At 47.9% G+C, this 20,319-nt stretch overlaps 1 protein-coding gene across 15 annotated transcripts in view; it reads right to left on the reverse strand.

Moving 5' to 3' along the window:
* PTPRF (protein tyrosine phosphatase receptor type F) overlaps positions 1 to 20,319 on the reverse strand; it is a 375,029-nt gene that overhangs the window by 34,665 nt on the left and 320,045 nt on the right. For 6 of the 15 annotated variants that reach the window (XM_072932782.1, XM_041717759.2, XM_041717761.2 and 3 more), the window contains 8 exons: positions 19,372 to 19,398; positions 17,033 to 17,150; positions 14,231 to 14,809; positions 13,504 to 13,601; positions 8,018 to 8,271; positions 7,212 to 7,302; positions 4,024 to 4,236; positions 862 to 1,016 (listed from right to left, as the gene is read on the reverse strand). In XM_072932782.1, the coding sequence (XP_072788883.1) occupies positions 862 to 1,016; positions 4,024 to 4,236; positions 7,212 to 7,302; positions 8,018 to 8,271; positions 13,504 to 13,601; positions 14,231 to 14,809; positions 17,033 to 17,150; positions 19,372 to 19,398 (1,535 nt within the window). The remainder of the gene's footprint in view (positions 1 to 861; positions 1,017 to 4,023; positions 4,237 to 7,211; positions 7,303 to 8,017; positions 8,272 to 13,503; positions 13,602 to 14,230; positions 14,810 to 17,032; positions 17,151 to 19,371; positions 19,399 to 20,319) is intronic. The other 9 variants (XM_030278937.4, XM_030278931.4, XM_072932784.1 and 6 more) reach the window with 3 other exon arrangements.

The raw sequence follows: 20,319 nt of genomic DNA on the forward strand, positions 1-20,319 counted from the left end.
AGATCCAGGGAAAAGCAGGAACAGAAGAAAGGAGATGATCACTGAGACAGAAAGGCACTGACTGCACATGCACAGCAGAACTCCATTTAATCAGACAACAAAGGCAGCTCCCTTCTCCAGCTAGAGAGACATATGTAAATAGAGAGCCCAGGAGGAGCAGAACCTCAGAGCTGAGCTGACAGAGAATGACCTACTGTAATTGAACAGGCTACAGGAACACATGCAAATGCAACCCATGGCTCCTCCAGAGGACTAACAATCATCACACGCTACAGTCACAACTGGAGCAGGACTGCTCTGAGAGGCAAAAGGAGGTGTCTGCTCATACGGGGAGCACAGTGTGAGGGTGCTTCTGATCTAGCAGGACTGAGAGGCCGTAAGAAGAGAGCTCCACTCTGATTTCAGCCTGGCACATCCATGCCCTGTTTTCTACACCAAGGTCATGTTCTTCAGTCAAAATTCACAGGAGGGGGGGCAGCTCCCACAGATCAAGCAGGCAATTTCTATAGAAAACCAGTACTAGAGAAGTTCTCAAGCTGCCAATCCAAGTCGTGATGAGAGCGCAGTCAGACTGGCTTTAGGGACAAAGCTGCTCTCTTCCGTCCCACTGTTCAAATGCTTCCAGAATCCACAGCAGCTGTGTTCTGGGACTGATGTTAACAACTACCTTCTGCATACCCAGCCCTTCTGCTCTCTTACAAAGCAGCCTTCTGCTGTGCCAGGTAGAGACCTTCCTCCTCCCCATGACCACCAAGGACTGTCTGTCAGAGCACCCTGTACCCTCCTCACAAGGAAGGCCCGGAAGGTTCCAGCACCTCTAGGGCTCATGCCATAACTGCCACGTCCCAGACTGGATCTCACCTTTTGAAGAGAAGTATGGCAATGACAATGATGATGATTAATATCACAGCCAGGACAGGTCCCATCACCCACAGCATCTCTGGTTCATCCTGCTGCTTTGCTGATGCCACTTCCATCACGATCTCATCCGAGTAGGGGCTGGCTGCATATCTCTTCTGAACAGCACAGGCAGGAGAGGGAGAGAAAAGCAAGCGTCCATTATGCTAAAGCAACAGTTACATCCCTGAAATGATGAGGTTTCCCCCTCCTTCTGGCTAGCAGAGAATGGTCACACTTCTCAAACCCCAGGCACATACCATGACATACTCCCTCCCTTGGCATCAGTGGAGGTCAAGCTGTGACAACAGTTTCTGTCTGGTTTGACACATTCTGAGTGCCAGCAACTCTGCTGGTGTGAAACAGTTCCAGTGCCAGCACCTCCATGGCTGACAAACCTGACCTGGAGGTGCAAAATTCAAGAAGCCCAGCTAAGAGCCCCTTGCCAGCCCTGGACTCTCTTGGAGCCAAATCACAAGCTTTTGAGTCCCAAACAATCAAACAGTGAGGCTGGCTGATGATTCCTAAGTGGTTTACGATACCTGCTGTGCTGATATCAACACATCTCTTCAAGATAGAGTTATATTAGGAAAACCCCTGCTGGGTGAGGCGGGTTTTCTTAAAGGAATGGAATGACAGGAACATTTTCTACCTGATGTCTTTGATAAACAGACCTTAGAAAGAGGCTCATTCTTACAGGTTCCTTTCCTTTCTGCAACGTGGCAGCCTAGTGATTTATAACCTGAAAGGACAGCTTTCTAGCCCCACTAGCTAGACAGAATCAGCAGAGACCCAAACCCTTCCTGCAGAAAAATGACACTGCACCTGGTGTTCTGCTGTTTCTAAGGCTTATGGAGCTGTGTTGCGCCTTCACAGCACAGTGGTGCTGGGTCAGAAGGGTTAAATGCTGCAAAAAGAAATCCTTTCTACCTATTAGTGAGGGCTAGAGCTGTATCAGTTCTATGCCTGTGGCTTTTGAGCAGCACTTGCTGCCAGGCACTAAGGAGTTAGAAAGCTCTGCTCCTGCCATAGAAAGTTTTGGTCACAGAAGAGGTGCCTGTGGATCTATAAATCTCCTGCTTTAAGGCTGAAGTTTAAACGTCTTCACATATATGAGGAGAAGAAAGGGAAAAATCAAGAGCCTGCTGGTGTCACACAAATGCACATCTTGATTTACTCTCACAGGTGCCCTTGATCCCAGCCAGGCTGGTTTCAAACATGTATGGAGTACAGAAAATGCTCTTATCTGGGACATCCTTCTGGCAGCACGCACTAGTTCAGCATCCTAGCTGCTCTCCTCAGATTTATCAGCAGAGATGCCACTGTCTAGGAAAGAAGCGAGGGGGGTGGTTGCCACTTTGTGAAACCTTTCAGCCCTACAAAACTCTGTTTCAGTAACTGAAATAGCTGCCAGCTCCTGGTTTAATGCTGTTCTTAGAGGATGTCTGCACAGGACCACTGCAACCCATCAGACTGTTCCTACACCCCTGTGTCCAGTTTAAACAACAGGGCAGGGAGTCATCTGTAGCTCTGAGCATGGCACAGACAAGAAAGCCTGTGACTCCCCTTTCTTGGGCAAGTGGCTACTCTGTGAGGGAGCAAAAAGGCTTTGCCTGCGACTCCCCAGGAAGGTCAAGGTGCATCAGTGGTGGGGGAGGGAAGCAGCACATGCTGATGTATGCAGCAAAGTGTGACCATCTCCAAAGCTTTGTGTAAGGGGCAAAGATTCGTATTTTTTCAGACACACTCTGGAGGCATTGCCTTCCAATGGAAGTCAGATGCAGAAGAGATCAGAAGGACTGTTATCTCAGTGGCATTTCCAAAGGCAGACTGCGAGGTGCAGGTGCCCGTGCTCCCAGAGACAGTGTTTCAACCACATTCCCTCGGCCTTTGAAGAAAGGCAATGTTATCCTCTCCTGCTGACACTAGAGAGCAAACAATTTCAGAGGAGCTGGGTGGGGGAGACAGTGCACAGCCTTGGACTGAGTGCCTCATGATCCAAATGAAAGTGGATATGATGCAGCACGGGATGCAGAAAGGTGGTCTGTAGGAGCAGGGTATATAGGAGGTTTGTAGGAGTGCTACTGCTGGCTGGTGGCTTACTAGAGGTCTGTGCTAGTGAGAAGATGATGATTATAGTTGGGATCAACTAGTTACGGTCACCTCTTCTTGAAAGGGATTGTCAGGATAGTCATCTCAAGACCTCTGCCTTACCTTGTTGTTAATCTGTGACTCTTTCTCCCTCACTGATGTACACATCTTGCCACAAGAACACATGAGCTGGATGAGTAATGAAGAACCTGATCAGCCCTAATGAGCCATTACAAGCAAATGAGGCTGAGGAAGGAAGCCACAGCTTGAAATCCAACCAAAGGATTTGGCACATCTCTATTATTTCCATTATTTACACACTGGCTGCTGCTACTGCTGCCACCACAACTCCTGCCCTGTGTTTACAGCTGAGCATTGATGTCCAGGTCTGGCAGCGCTGCTCCTTGCTTATGGCATCAGCATCTCCTGTGCCCAGGCCCCGTGTGCTGCCGGCTTCCAGCAGGGAGACATGTGGGAGCAGGAATCCCCACACAGCAGGGAAGCGTGCACCTCTGCCCTGCTGATAATCCACTGTGATGGGAGACAGGTTTTCTTCTCCAGATGTCACCTCAGAGTGAGATTCTGGGCAGAGAAGTGCCTGTGAGGGCAGGTTTGCAGGGAAAGCATCCTGTTCAGTGCAGAGTCTCAGCAGTTGCTGTGCAGGGTAGGATTTCGTGGACTGTTTTCTACAGACACTTACTTGAACCAAAGCAGGATGAGAACCCATCCCAACCATGTGCCAAGGTTCTGAGCACAGCCCTGCAAGCCAGAACCGAGCTTATGCGGAACGTGTGTTGACACTGTCCTCCACACTCATCTGTTATGTGGAACACACGGTGCCATTTCCCTCCACAAACACCATTTATCAAGTCAATTCCCATGGCTGCCTCCGCTCGCTCAGGCCAGCGATGCAGCCTCCCTCCTCCCTTCACAGAAAACACTGTCATCCTGCCTTGCAGCAATTGCTCACCCTGCCTGCACTGAGCCCAGCTCAGCTCAGCTAGGACAGGCTGTGCCCCTCCAGAAAGTCCTTACCGTGTCCCCATCCTCCAGCGAGGCCAGCACGAAGCAGCGATAGCTCAGATCTTGAGACAGAGGCTTGTTGTAGAAACCTTTGTAGTTCTTCTCATCCCCCAGGGTGAAGGTCTCAGGCAGCACATCCACTTGAGCAGCAATGTAGGGCTTGAGTCTGTCTGCCTGGCGTCGCTGCCGCCTGCTCTGACTCCCCTGGCTTATGGCCTCCAGCAGCTGGGGACAAACAAAGTGCCATCACCACTGCTGACAGCATGACAGCACCTTCCGCTGTCACCTTCCTGGCTGCAGCACTCAGCAGGGGTGAAGGGAAGGGAGGAGAAGGTAATTTGGTTTGATTTGTATCTGGTGGTACTAAGGAGCCAGAAGCAAGTATTATCCATTTAGGCATTGCTGGAGCATCTGTCTGCAGAACCTCACTGCAAAAACATCCACTAGGATCTCAACTTTGGAAGCATCCAGAGTCCTGGGAAGCTGACATGGCAAATGTTAGGTTTGAGACAGCCTGGCTGTGACTGTCCCCGAGTCATGTACCCCAATGGGCTGTGAGGGAACCAAGCCATGTTCTGTGGCCTAATTATTGGTCTGCACAGCAACTCACACTCTCTACAGACACTGGATGTGAACTACAGCTAATGCTGATGTTTAGGGGAAAAGTGACATTTGCTGTATCTTTTCCTTCTGTCAGTGTCCCTGTATCTCACCTGCTGCTGTGCTGCAGGCAGAACATTGTTTAAACCACACAGAATGGTAACAGATTTCATGGAATGTTCAGAGTAAAAATGGCAAATTTCATAGCCACAAGTTAATGAGAAAGGATATAATGCACAAAAATCCAATTGCACTGCTAAGAATGACTCTCACATTTTTAAAGATCTCTTTTTCCAATGAATAAAAATGAACATCAAGTTTTGAAGAGAAATTCTAATTCAAAATGAAGAAGGAGGGATGAAATATATTTCACACAGAAATTTGTCAATGCAACATTGTCAGGGCAGATGTGGAACATCAGAGGGCTAGGGACAGTGATGTACACACAAAGTCATGCTGCTGAACTGGGCTTACTCCCCCTGAGGAGGAGAAGCTGGGTAAGAAACCCCTTAATCTTTCCCCTTGACAGTCCATCCTTGTCCTCTTATCAGTACTCACATAGAAGCAATTTAGGAGAACTATACCTTGTCATTATAATATCACCAGAAAAAAAAAAAAGAAAAAAAAAAACCCAACAAAATAAAAAAAGAGGCCAAAGAAATCTTAGTTTTGCAAATGTCATTGTAATCCCGAGGGGAGAAAGCAGAATGACAGTTTTCGGAGTGTGGAGTTTGCTTCCTACACCCATCTCTTGCATCTGGCTGAGATTACAGCTGAGCTCTTTGGAGCAGAAAGTGCAGCTCTATGTGCATGTTACACAAAACCACAGGGCTCTAGTTGTGGTTAAGGTTGCGGGAGGCTTCTGCCACTTGTACATGAAATGCACAGCAAAAGACTGCATCAGAAAACTGCTAGGCCTGCAAAGTTCAGATCCTGAAAAATTAGAAAATTAATACTGCCTGTGCAAAATTAATTCAGCTTTATCATATACGTGCATTGTGCTGCACCCTTGACTGCAGAGTTACAGACTATCTTTTCTGCAAATCCCCTGCTTTGTTCAATACACAGGACAGACAGTGCTTAATCAAAGAGCAGAGAGTCCACATTTTGTTTTCTTCTTTGCATTATGCAGCCTGAGGCCTTGTTTATTGCTTACTATTCAAATCCAGCTCTGAAGACAAAATTAATAATTTCCTCATGGGCTTTACTATGGTGCTGATCACTATATTATTACACGTACTTCACAAACATTAATGATCTTATCTTCCAAACACCCATATGAGTCAAGATAAAAGTGATTATCCCAATTTTACAGATGAAGAACAGAAACACTGCAACATTTAATATAAAAAAAGTCTACTAAATTTGAATGTCAAATTGAAAAGACATCAGCTTGTTTTGTTTTTCAAGAAAACTTAGTATTTTCTTTATAGCACTGACTGTATCCAGCTCCTATTGACTTTCTCTGCAGCTGGGATGATTAGGCTTTGCAAATGAGAGCTCCAGGATTCAAACTGAGCACTCAAAAACATAACATATGCAAGACACTGGATGCTAATGAAAATTTTGGTTTAAATAATTTGCCTGATGCTGGGTGAGACAGAGATAGACACTAGTTCTTTCAATGGCTTTCAACCATCTAAAGCTGAAAACCAAAGCAACCTTCCTCATGCTGGTCTTCTTTTTCTTGTGACATCTGTGATGCTGGAGAACTTCTGCAATGAAAATATGCAGGAGACCTGTGGGTGATTCTCCATCACATAGCTGTGCTTCATTTTGCAGAAGAGAACCACAAATACACATTGTGGAGCTGGAACCTCTCAAGAGCGACTGTGTGATTGTGTAAATAAAGCCAAGGGCTGACTTGCAGCTTCTGACTGTCATTTCTGAGTGCTTCAAGCTTGCAGCTTTGTTATCTTAATGGATCTTTCTGTGCATGATTTATTGGAATTTTTCCTTTACACTTTGGGGGTGGTGGTGTGTGTGGGGAAGAAAGAGCCCACAAAACCTTTGTGTGGGACTCTCCTGACACCTGCACATGCCTCAGGTGTCAGAGCACCCCTGGCACAGGACAAGCTGCCTCTTGGGGTAATGGCTGGTGAATGCTCAAAGCCTACAACAAACAGGTGTGAAGGGAGCTTTGCGTGTTTTGTTAGACTCAAGAATGAACTCTTTATCTACACTGCAGGCTTAGGTCCTGTCCAGAGAGGGAAAGCTTCCTGACAAAAAAAGCTTAATAAACTGAAACCAGTAGTTTTCTCTCCTAGCTTATTTTTAATAACAGATTGGTCATTTCATACGAAAAAGGCTGGAAGGACTGTATGACCTGTAACAGGATCTGGCCAGAGCTCTGAGACACTCAAGTGTGGTCTCCTAAGGGGGCACATTCTGGAAGGTTGCTCCTCCTTAGCTTGACTCCAGCCTCCTTCTTACATTGTGTCATGAAGAAAGGCTGAGTGGGCACCCATCCCACAGCCCCCATCTCTGATGGGCAGCCTGCACCTGTGTTGTTGCATCATGCTGCTGCCAGGAGGCCTGGAAAAAGTGTGCTGGGCTGTTTGGGAACCACTTCCATCACAGCAGCAGCTACAGGCTCCTACCTGGTCCAGCTCCATCTCATCAGGCGTCCGCCACCGAGCAGTCAGGGTGCTGGTGCTCTGGTCTGCTGGCACAACCACGATGTAGTACCACCTGGGAAGGAAGGAAGGAAGGAAGAAAAGAAGGAAGTGTAAACACTGGACCCTGAGCCATCTCTCTGGCAGTTCACCAAATAATGTGTGCCATATGACTCAAGGATGACCTACTCCTCTCCCCACCTTTAAACAGCAAAAGAGCTCAGTAAGGAAAAGGCTGGTTTCCAGCTGCTCCAGAGATGAGAATACTGCCATTACCACTCATTAGAATAATGAAGATCTACAGACTGAGTTCCAGAGGGTGGTGTAGGAGCCGTGAGAAGGACATTTATATAATCGGATTGTAGCAAGAACCCTGGGGAAATTGTGCTTCAGCTCAAGGATACCACAGTAACGAATAAGACTTCCACAAACTCGCTTTTTTAATCTCCTTGAGGCTTTAGGCATTATTTATTTAAAGGATATTATACGGTGTCAGTGAAAGTCCCTCCTGATCCTCAACTGTATTTTTGCCGGTAGCATCTGGAGTATACCCACCAGAGTGAGGGCAAACTGTCAGAGAATTGTCTTAATTTTATCACACATCAATATTTGCTCAGAAAGAGCCAAGACCATGATCCATATTATGGGTAAATGCCTGCCTCTGTAACACAGCCTGCTTGGAAATTCACTCCCAGGTTACAGAATCCAAATGCTGGCAGAGGTCTGCCCTGCCTTTCTCTCCAAACCCCTAGCCCCCCACCCTTCCTTCTCCACCCAGGAATGACACCTACCGAACTGGCACAGTGGTCTGCACTTTGGGAAGAGTTAGTGTGAATTTTCCTTCCTGTATGTACTTGTTTGTGGCGATGGGTTTGCTTTGCAAGACATCAGGAGCAGTGCGGATTGAGACGAGGTGCTGGAGCCCCCCTGCACTGCTCCCACGGTTCATTAGCACAAAAGAATAGTCCGTGTCTGGCTGGAGGTCACTTATGAGCTTCTTCATTGAGTGGCCGTCCACCTCCACACTCTGGCTATTGTACAGAATCTGAAACAGGAAAAGGACATGTTCATGCAGCTGACAGCTGCTGCTGTAAACTCACACTCAAAATAGCAGCGCTAGAGATGACAGTCTGGCTCTGGGCCCTCCCTCAGGTGGTTTGGCTACTGTATGCTTTGTAAACAGCCATAAATCTTTAGCTAAAGAAGAGCAACTCCCAGCAGAGGGTGAGCTCTGCTCCCTGTGCTTCGCAGTGATGGAGCAGAGAGGGGTCATCTCAGCCTGGGTGGCCAGGGCCAGCAGTGAGGCTGGTGGTGCCACATGCACTGTTTTCAGTACCTACTTGGGGGAGGAATCCAGATGGCTGTGCTTTGCCCCTACGTGGAAATGAAAGGGTCTTTGTTTCTTGTCTCACGAGGCTACAACACGCAATAGGCTTGTGGTGTAAAATCCTGTCTGCTTTAAATTGGTGTCATTCCCATGTCTACCAGCTGATGCCTGGTTGGATGCTTAATGCAGATCATCCCTCTCTCAGCAAGGTGACCGGGGGGTTACACGCCTCACCAATGATCTGACAAATCCGGCACAGGGCTCACAAATTGGTACCCAGAATGGCGGCTCTGCAGGTGTGACACCCTGTCGTCATGGCAACAGATGCTGGCGCCACACAGCCGTGGGCAGGAGGTCGGAGCTGCTTTTCCCTGCCGTGCCTGCAGTGAGGGGCTGTGGGCAGGGCAGGGCAGAGCTGCTGGTGGCTGGGGGCAGTGGGCAGCCCCCCAGGCACAGCTTCCCCCTGTGTACCCCTCAGCTAACAATATTTCTCAATGCCCTGCTGTAGAGATACAGGAACCCGACTCCCCACAGGCACAGCAGCCATGGGCACTGCTGGATTAGCTGCTCCCAGCAGCCCATCTGCCCTGGGAACCTCAATCCTGATCCTGCTGGAACAACTCTTTACCCCAAAATCCTGGGTGCTGCCTCTGCAAGGCAAGAACTCACACAGCTCCCAGAGACAGAAACCAATGGGGTGTGGACAGCTAGAGAGGCCATAGGTTGTGTCCCAGCCCATTTCTTTGCACCAGGTGACTGTCCAGCATGGCAGGTGAGCGCTGGATTCCTGATAGTGGTGCAGAGACACAGCATGCCAAAAACTGGCAATGGTAGAGCTGGAGCATGTTAAACCATGCCAGTTAGCAGGTGTTACAGGCGGAGAGCCCATGGTAAAATGCTTCAATAGTGGCCTTGAAAGAGAGAGAAGACAGCTCTGTGGAATACTAATTACTTGAAATAATTTTTCACCAGCTGAACCCACTGTTCAGGCTGATGTCGGCAGCAAGGAGGGGGACCAAACTTTCCTACAAGTCCCCTTTTCAGCAGGTGGCTGAACTCTACAGAAAGCTGCCCGATTTCTCGGACAAGGGCAGCTGATTAGCACTGCTCTAATGTTCAGTGTTGGAGCTGGAAGGAAAAGAGGCCCTGGAAACAGATCTGAAGGACAGTGGAGCACAAGGACCTAGCTAGGCCTAGAATTTGCAGCTCAGCTTTTGTGTTATCCAAACAGCAATACCCACAGCATGCTTCAATCCTCTCCATGTCACTTTGCATGGAGATCAGGACAGGAAAAGAGCTCCAGCTTTTTTGCTATTGAGAGAAGACTCCTACCAGGTAACACAGCAGCAGAGAGAAGCCAGCTATGGGGAAGAGATGCAATTAATCTCATTTGTTGACACGCTTCAGTTTTCAGGAATGGACTGCAAAAGTAAGTAACTAAAGTAGCAGGTTTGCAGGGACAAAGGCCCTGCTGCTGCTTCACATGTGGGAAAGGCTGTCAAAGGTAGCATAGTAGAACAGCCAGAGAGAATTGTTTTCTGTTGTGACTCCTCTTAATGGTATTTCCTCCTAGGCTTTAATCCCTTTCTCCAAAGACATGTACATCAGCTAAGTGCTAAAATTAGTGAAAAATCAAAATGAAGAAATGCTTCTTGCAGCACTGGAATATCAGATAAGTAGTTGCTCTGACACAGAAGTAGGTACACCAAAGACAGGAGTACTAGACTTGAAAACATCTTAGCAGCTTTGCTGTCCGGACCAGCACCACCTCTTCCAATGACATTGCAATAGTACAGGTCTAGATACACCAGATGCCAGTAAGTCAGGGCATGTCCTGGGGGAGCAGCAAGACCTCTCTTTCATGTGCTTCCACAGAGATTTAAACAAAACCAAACTTCCAACATTAACAACTATGCTGAAATGATGATAAGCCTACAGAGTTCTGCTGCCTCTTGGATAAGACTTCTCATTACAAATTCTTCCCTAATAAAGGCATCACCAACTGCTTCTCAGTGTGCTCTAGGGAAGACACCCACCAACTGCCTGTACATGAGCATGTGCTGGGGACAGAGCCATTTTCCTAGAGCAAAAGGAGGCAGAAGACATGGTAGGAATTTCAGTTCAGAGTTTCCCTGCCTGCTCTGCACTGTAACTGGCAAGGATACAGCCTCCGAATCAGTGCTAACACCAGATGATGATTTTTATTGACACACACAGGAACGTGCATCCAAAGACAGTGAAATTGGCATTTGCAATGCTTTCCTGAAGCATTCTTTGCCATCCCTCCTTTTCACAGCTGCTGCAGCAGTTCCATGCCCCTTTACCTGACACAACACATTGTCTTCTCAAATGTTATGCACCATTAGTTAAGGCCTCTACGTAAACCTTACACTAAAGGAAGGGCTCAGAGACAGTCATTCCTGTGCAGCTGGAAGATGCCCAGAAGCTCAAGCAAGAATGCTATTTAGAGGTTGCATCATGGCCCACTGGTAACTACCAGAGTCAGCAGCAAATATGGCCCAAGGGTTCTGAACTGCCAAACAGTGCTGACCAGCCCACAGATTGCTGTAAAAATGTCATTTCTGCTGCTCCTACCCACAGGAGAAGATTTGCAAAGCTAGGTGGGTCTAAATGTCACTGCTGAATTTCTCATATTTGATTTCAAGGCAGTACAGAATACAGTGAACTAAAAGATGAAAAGACACATAGTGTGCAACACTGGGAAAGATAACAACTCACTGGAAAAGTAGACAAGGCTGGAGTATTTGCAGGCAGGAGTAATTACTACATTCTATAGGACATACTGTGAGAAAGCACTGCCCAGCATTCTCAGGGGTTATTTCCAAACCTGCATCATTATAATTTTCAAAAGGCGCTGTTCCTTCTGCCCATTTCTAAAATACCTTGTAATGCTGCCTTTAACCACTATATCCTCTGTCCCATGTTAAGCTGAAGAATGTATCTCAGGAAAATGCACTTTCCCCAAGAAGAAGGTTGTATCTATCTTGCACTTTCCATGAAAGCTCCAGAACAAACTTCCACAGGTGGAATAAAAAAAGGAATAGTGCCTCTGCTTCACCACTACTGCTGGGCAACATTTTACAAGGAATTTATCTCCTGGAGCAGAAGAAGCAGTGAAAATTCCCCAAAGAGATCTCAAAACTTCATTATTGATTTGGCAGCAATGAAAAATCTTAAGGTCTCAGTTCATTCTCTAATAAAAAAAGCACTAGTCCTGCCTGTGCTTCAACATTCATTGTCGAAACAATATCTACTTTAATTAAATCTGTTAAAGTAGAATATGACACCCTTTGGGACATAGATTTAGCATGAGACTGTTTATCAAGTGTAGATAATGCTAATTGTTCCCATGGAGATTTATCTGCTATGCTAGTTACAGTATTAGGCTCTGGCCTCAGTATCCCATGTGCCTGAATTAGAGGAGAGAGGTGAACCTTGTTTATAAAAACACTAAATCCTGAAGGTTAAGGATTTCTTTCAACTGGCACAATCAATGAGTTACAGCTGACCCTCTTTGCTCCTGGCCTTGACTCACGTGTGTCTGCAAATCTGGGAATATTCCTAAAAAGAAGGCTCTATTAGAGAAATATCCTTCTAACACTCTGGTTTGCATGACTGCTCTTAAGTTAACAAGTGGCTAATGCCATCTCCTGTGTCAGCTGAGCGTTAACCCACAGCAGGGGCAGACCCTGAGTCACCTTGTGATAGCAATCACAGCTATGCAGCTAGGAGAGGAGACAGACAGGGCATCAGCATTACATCCCTGGCTCCTGGTTACCTCCAACCACTCCCCCATCCCTGTGGGGTAGTAATGCTCCCTTTCCAGCACTGCAGTCTCAGACAGCAATGTGGGCTCTGGGCCACAAAACAAGGCAAAATGAAGCACACTGGCTCTGCAGCAGTGCCAAGTAACAGGGCTCTGTGAAGTTCCTTGCAGCCAGATATCTGAACACTGATCCTAATGCTCCCTGCATCTGGGAGTGCTTTGAATACCACAAGGTCTTCACAAAAGCCTTGTCTGCTTCAGCTAAACTGTATGTTAACAAGTGCCTGCTATTGATCAAGGTAATTCAGCTTCAGGGTTTAACCAAGGAGAGCTAGTAACAAGGAAGGGGCGGTACTCACACACTTTGATGTGGATGCAGTTCAAGATTTCCCCTCACTCCCCTGGCCATGGATCCCCCACAGCTCATGCAGGCCTTGTATTTGCACTTTAGGCACAGCATGGAACGAGGCACATGCAAGGAGAAAGAGAAGTCACACTGCCTCCACCCCCGCCAGCACCTTTGCAGAGGCAGCAGATCGGTGTTGAGGCTGGGAAGATTATTTTCAATGATGTGACACGTTGGTCTTGTTTCTTAATGGAGAGAAACTGCACTGAGATCTACACACTCCAGTCGTTTACCCACATAAGTGACAAGCACTGGGGGTCAGACAAGAGCAGGAAGGCAGGGTCATCAGTGTTTTCTGCAGCCTGCTGGGTGACACCGCATCCAGAACTGTGCTGGTGAAAACAGAGCAGCATTCCTGCAGAGTTCCCTCTGTACTGATACATTTTGTGCCGCTCACACCTATAAGACCTTCGGGAAGTTTGATGATGGTTCTTCCCTTCATTCCCTGAGATTATGCATCTGCCCTGATGCTCTGAAGTAACCCATGAAAGTGATATGGATGATTGAAACAGGGCATGTTGTAAAAGGAGTTATTCTTAGTTTTATTCACTGGCTAGTTTTCAGACCACTTTGTCCTGCTAATTTCTTATGATTAAATCAAATTTATGACTTTTCACACCTCAGCTCCATGTCAGGCTGGACAAGCTTGTGTCATCACCATCATGGAGCTACTGTGGTGAGCCTGACCGACAGGACCCAGCTGATGCTGGGTCCACTGTCCTGCTGGAGCTTCCTGTCCTCCAAATCCCACTCTTACCTTAAAAGGCACTGCAGATTTATAGGAGTCAGGCACTTCCCAGCTCAGCAACACAGATGTTTTCATGACGGCATTGACACGGAAGTTCTTAGCAAACACTGGAATGAAAAACAAGATACTTGAGCACTCTAAAGCCAAGTCAGGAGGGAGCCAGGCGGCAGCTCGACTCCAAGTCTCTTTGTCTAACTCAGCAGCAGAGGTCAAAGAGTTCAGCTACAGCAGAGAACTAAGAAATGAAGAGAAGAGAGCAGCAGCCTTTTACCAAGTCTACAGTCTCCAGAGGAGTTCTGCTTTTTGACTATACTTTTCAGCATCACAGAAAGGAAGTTGTAGGCTGAGCTGCAGCCTTTCTCTATCCCCACTTCACTCACACTCCCTTGGCTCTTCGTGATGATCAAACAGCAGTGTTATTCAGGTACTGGATCTGCAGGTGATCCTACTCAGCCACCTGCTCCAGTTCAAGCAAGAGCCTTTCATGTACAGATAAAACATCCAAGTGTGCCTGTGGATGCAATTAAGGTACCACCAACACCCCTCTCCCCCCAAATGGCAACTTTAGAAAATCTTCTCTGAGCTTTCCCTCACCGAACTAGTTTTAGACTAGGGAGCCACACAGTACCTGATGACAACAGTCAGAGCAGAGGGGAGCGAAACCGCATGAACCAAAGCAAAGGTCCCTGTCCTGGAGGCAGAGCTTCCTGTTAGGGTTTGTTAGAGGGGCACTTACCTTGCTCTACAGGCATGGTCCGGGACTGGATGCTGGGGCTGAGTGGCCCAGCCCCCTTATTGGTGCGGGCCCTCACTTTGATGTCGTAAGTGGTATCAGGTTTCAAATTTGTCAAAGTGATACTCGTGTCCTTGGTGATGTTAGCCAGATCCTGCTGGCTATTTATGTCCCTGTATACCACTGTGTAGTTGACGATCTTGCCATTCCTTTCTGCCAAAACCGGGGGCTCCCAAGCAACTTCTGTGGTGGAAGTGGTGAGACCCACCACACGCAGGTTCTGTGGGAAACCACTTGGCACATCTTCGGCAGTTGTGATCTCCTTCTCAAACTCCTCTCCTGGGCCGGCTCTGTTCTTGGCAGACAACTTGAAGAGGTACGTGGCCCCCTTGTGCAGGTTGGTCACTGTGTAGTGATGGTCTCTCTTCCCGAAGTCTATCGTGTTCATTTTTTCCTCATCCAGACGTCTGTACTGCAGCCGGTAACCCAGCAGCTCCCCTACCATCTCCTTGGGTGGGTGCCACTGGATGAGGGCTGTGTTCATGGCTGTCGTGCTAATCATCATGGTGGGCTTCCCCGGGACTGCAACATAAACACACAATGACCATCTATAGCCTGGGAGGAGGGGAAGGAAGGACCGCTTCCGTGCCGCTCAGTCCGTGAGGATTGAGGAAAGTGGGAAAGTTCAGACAACAGGGTGAAGAGGATGACAGACAATTCACAGGGATAGAGGCAGACTGACCCTAATCCAGTGGCGAGGGAAGCTGGAGCCAGCCAGCTCTCGGTTGCCATTTTCCCATGTGCTGCCATTTAAACTGGAAATAAATTCAGCCATATACAGCCCCAAAATTCATCCCCTTTTACAGGAAATGTTTAAGGTACCTCAAAGCATCATATTTATTTCGGAGAAGATCTGAATCCTGTCCTCCCAATCAGTGGTCTTCAGACACTTCAGCCAGTGCACAGCACCAGGCCATGCTGGCCCTGATGCACTGTACCACAACAGACACCCCGAAGCCTGATTCCAGTGCCCTGGTCTGTCTGGAGGCAGACAAATTTCATCCTGAAACCTTGCAGTTTTACCATATGCAGAGGCAGCGAGCAGAGCTGGGTGGGCTGTTTGCCATCAGAATATATTTTGGTTTAGTTGACAAGTAGATTCGTGATGTCAGTGTCGATGTGAGAGGTGAACACAAGCGTTCCACAGGATTTCTGCTCATGCTGCACAAGTCAAGGGATGTTGCCGTCACTGGTTAGGAACTGATGGCTTTAAATTGATGGTTTAATACCTTGATCTCCTTCAGTTAAAAAAAGGATGCCTCTTCACATCAGCTTAGATTTGTAAACAAATCAACTGATAGGGAAGATACTCAGAATCAAAGGCATGGGGCCACAGATATGAAAAAAAGGAAAAAAAAAAAAAAAAAGAAAAGGGATTGCAGCCGAACTTAGCTAAATATCCTTGCAGTTTTTTGAAATGCACGAGCCCACAGTGGAGCACAAGAGAAAACCGTATTTGCCAGAATGCTGCCCGCTTTTTGCCATCAGAGGGCGACACCAACGCTCCCCTTTGAGGTCATGCCTGCAGTCGAGCCTGTACAAAGGCCCTGAGGGCGGTTTTGTAGGTATTTAAGACATACAATTACATTCCCATTGCCAGTGCCATCCTCCTTGCACTTAAAATACAATGCCTATCAGCAACTAGTATTAAGGGACACAGTATTTTCAAAGCTGATTCCAAATATTAACCTTAAAATGTGCATCATAACATGGGAAGATCCACAGTGGTTTACAGTACAACACTGGGATATTTAGGAAGCTCTTCCTGTTTATAGGACAGCTGTAGCAATTTGATGAACAGAAAATACATCATGGCAAGGCACCAGGGAGACAGCATTTGAGATTGTGACAGTGGAAACTACCTCTGGAGCTCCCCACATGCAGCGTGGAGGAGATAGCAAGCTGTTCCTTGTTTAAAAGCACCAGGAACAAACACTCTCAGTTTGCACAAGCTGCATTCCCATAATAACAAGTGGTAAATACTGTTCCTGTGGCTGGTGCGAGGAAGCAGCAGGATTATTGGCTGTAGGACAGCCTAGTGAGTGGACAAGACAGTGTCAACTAGTTGGTACCACTGCCAAAGGCAAGCTTGACCACACCTGGAGGGAAGTGCCAGATGTCTCCTGGGTGCTCCTGCTCCAGGTGCAGGTACGATTTACTGAGACAGCAGAACCAAACGGCTGGGATCACCAGGACTTAGAACTTGTGTCTGCAGCACTTCTGTGGCAGGTTTGTTGCATTCCAGGTTTTACCATGGCTCTAGGAGCAGCCAGGCTCAGTATGTAAGCAGTGTCAATGGCAGAGGGGAGCTGAGAAGCCCCTCTTAGGAGCCCGCTGTGCCAGGAGCCCTTCCAGACAGCACTGCAGTCACCACAGGAAGCAAGAAATAGCACTTGCCTAAAAGAACAAGGTGAGGACAAGCCAGGACTCCAAAGCTGAGGGAGAGCCTGGACTTTCAGGCTTCCTCTTCCCAGGTCTCTGGACTATGCAGATGAGCTCAGACCCATGAATTTCACTGCTCTCTCACCAGCCCTGGTAGCATATCTCCATCTGTTTGCTGCACTTTGCTCAGGTGATCCAGCGGCAAAGTCTGTTAGGCATGGGCTAGAGATCACAAGAGTTTGTACCTCTGCAGCATCTCCACCCCTCTTGCTTCCTCTTGGCCTTGGCCATGCTCCCCACGTACCTCTTGGGAGGTTTTACCACCACCCCTGCGAGGCTGTGACACCTGCTCCCCACACTCACCTGCCCCTGTGGTGGTGATGACTTTGGGCTTGCTGCGGGCACCATCTCCTTTGGTGGTGTAGGCAGCAACTGTGACGGAGTAGGTGGTTTCTGGCAGCAGGCCTCCAATGACTGTCTCCTGGGAGTGCATTCACGAGGCAGAGAGGAGGCAAATGAGAAGAGTAAATACTTGTTACTGGAGTGAGCCAAACGAAGGCACCAGGGTCAGTGTCTCCAACAGCAACACACTGACAACACTCCCTGGCTCACACTCATGCATCGTGCTCAAACACACATGTTGCACAGAGCCAGCAAACAACTGCTGCCATTCCAACACTCATCTTCCTCATTTCAACTCCTGCCTTTAACACTTGGCCTTTCCAGGGACCCACCAGCAACCCATGTCTGCAGCTGTGCTCTCCCACGGCTGCTGCCAAGAGGGAGATCTGATCCAGATATGGTCCTGTGTGAAAGCTAAGTAAGAGGACTATGGAGCTGTGAACCAGAGCAAAAGCCAGTTCACCTGGCTATGAGAATCTCTTGGGGGCTAATTCCAGGGTTTCTAAAGTTGTGTCTTGCAGCAGAGCTGTGGGGAGCACAGGGAGGCAGTGCAGGGGTGGGGGGCCCCAGGCAGGGAGCACCTGCAGCTCTAAGCATTATGTTCACCCTCCTTGCCAGGCACTGGATTGCAGGGATGGGATAGGTCAGTGCAAGGCCCTGGCAAGACCTGGAGGGAAAAACCTCCATCGTGGGAGGTCTGGGAGGGGGCAGATTCATGGGGTGCATCCTTGCATGCTCTGGCTTCCTCTGGCAGGAGGAGGGCACGGCTCCACACTTCAATTTGAGATCAAAGAGAGGAGCACCGCTCCTCCCTCCTGGCCTCCAGCAGCACTGTGACTGGTGCCAAGCCTGGCTGGCCAGGCCTGCAAACGAGCGAGCTCAGCAGCTCCCAGGAGCTTGGGCAGGTACCCTTGAGCAGCGTTCATTTGTGGTGCTGTGGGAGTGTCTGGGCCATTAATAACCCATTGGGTTAGGGAGCAAGAGATGAGCAGGCTGGAGAAGGGGCTGGGGAAGCTTTTGGAAAGAAGGCAGAGGCTCCACGTCGGTTATTTACTCCTTCAGACAAGGTGAAGAGCAGAGATGGAGCAGGTTAAGTTTGAGCTGCAGAGAACAAGCAGCATGGGCACTGTCAGAAGCTGCTCCAGGGGTCTGACCCCTGCCTGGGGGATCCTTGCCAGCTTGAGGGGTACGAGGGGTGCCTGTGGTTGCTCTCAGAGTGCAGCCACTCTCCCATCACTCACTCGCACCAACACCCACACTATTAAACCTGCTGATTTCCAGTCAGTGCTGCTGGTTCAGGTTACCTGCCCAGGCTTACTCATCAAAATCACCACGTTACCATTGCAGAACCAGCCAGCCCAGAGAAGTATCAACAAGCACCAACAAGAACCCCGCCAAAATCACCGTGTGAACCAGAGTCCGATCCCAACTCCGCCCCTGCAGCAGATCGTGTGTGCGGGTGAGTGGACGCACAGTCCGACCGGTGCCAATGGACCCGCGGGGAAGCACTCTCACAAAACCTGCAGACTCTGAACACCCCAAGAGAATTCACTCCTCCCAAACCCATGCAAAGAGAAATTCTCACGCAAAAGCATGCCACCAGGAGCAAAGCAAGCAAGCTGGGAGGAGGGGAGAGAGACGAGGGATGGATGAAAGAAGGTCTGATTGCATAATGCAAACACAGTGCTGTCATGACAAAGCCACTCCGAGCAAGAATGCTCCTCTATAAAGCAGGAGGAGAAATGTATCGTGCTGGGGAAGCTCACAGTAGGGCACGTAATTGAATTGCTGACTCTAAAAAGGTCATTTTCTAGTTTGTTCCTCCAAATTTATATCGCAGAATTACATGGGGAAAAATTGAATTTAACTGTTTAAATGTGATTGTTTTCTTATTACTATCTGTGTTTCAACCAAAGGTCATGGTTGAGGGTGTAGGTTATTTCTCATTACTACGATCAATGTGGTTTAAAGATTATGTATCTAATTTTACCACATAACTTGGTAGGCCAACTACTGCAGAATAAGCCTCCTGAGTTGATCACTTGAACCTGCCTAAAACTGCACTGCAACAAACTGGAAATACAGATTATAGGAAATGTCAATTGCTTTTCTGCATTTAGGAGCAATCTAAATGCCAATTTTCTCTGGATTCGCTGCTTGTAGAAGGTTTCACAATGTAACTCTCCAGCCTCATTAAGGGAGTGAAAAGAATGTTTTGACAGTACTGTGTCTACAAAATTCACAAATCGATTTACCAAACCCCTCTCTTCCAACCTGGAATATACACAAGTGGTACTTACATGGTCGACGGAGTCCTCAGCTCTCCACTGACGAGGGAGAAAGGAAGGAGGAGAGAAAAATGGAGACACAGAATTTTAAGGGGCAACATGTAGGAAAGGGATGACAATGACGACAACAGCAGGGGTTAGCAGAACTGGGTTGGGGGAATTACAACACTTATACACAGAGGATCACTTGACACAGGCTGTGCCAAGGGAAGAAATGGCATAGAGCAATTTTTGACATGCTGCTATAGCCTGTGCAATGAGTCTGAGATCATTCACACAAACAGCCAAAGACCTTCCTTCTCACTTGGGTGGAGAGTCACCCCTTACTTTTTGTACTTTGCAGTACTTTCCCCTTCTGGCTTTGTTTGCATTTTTCTGCCTTTTCCATGAGCAGAAGCAAGAAGGGATAGGTTGTACCAAATAGGCTCTGTGGGCGACTGCTGCCTCACAAGTCACTCACAACAGTTCTGTTGCCTAATCTCCAGTTTCTGTTCTAGTGATCCTCCAGTCACCATCTCTTGTTGAGAACCAAAGACTTCAATACACAAAACAGAGGCACTCTCTGCAGGGAAGCACCAATACAGCATTTCTAGAGCTTCTTTTTCCTGTATCATTTGCAAAATGCTCTGGGGACTTCAGAAAACTGAGAAGTGCCATCTGTCATCAACAGTGTAAGAGAAGCTGAGATCTCACACAGAGCTTCACACTAAGCTGCTCCTCTCCAACAGTGGTGTGTGGCTTGGAGAGAGGTTCAAACTTGTGCACGTACTCAGGAAACAGCTTCTTAGTCCCAATTACTCAACACCAAATGGCAAACACTCATATGGCAATAGCAGCTCTGCAGGGAAAGTTTCTACACAAACTAATTCCCACCAAAAGCTCACATGAATTCCTGGCCATGGCAGTTCAATACAGGCTCTGAACTCTTCTGGATGGATTTGGGGTTGTAGAGCATCAAAG

This window comes from Taeniopygia guttata, chromosome 8, assembly GCF_048771995.1.
Source record: "Taeniopygia guttata chromosome 8, bTaeGut7.mat, whole genome shotgun sequence".
NCBI classification, from domain to species: Eukaryota; Metazoa; Chordata; class Aves; order Passeriformes; family Estrildidae; genus Taeniopygia; species Taeniopygia guttata.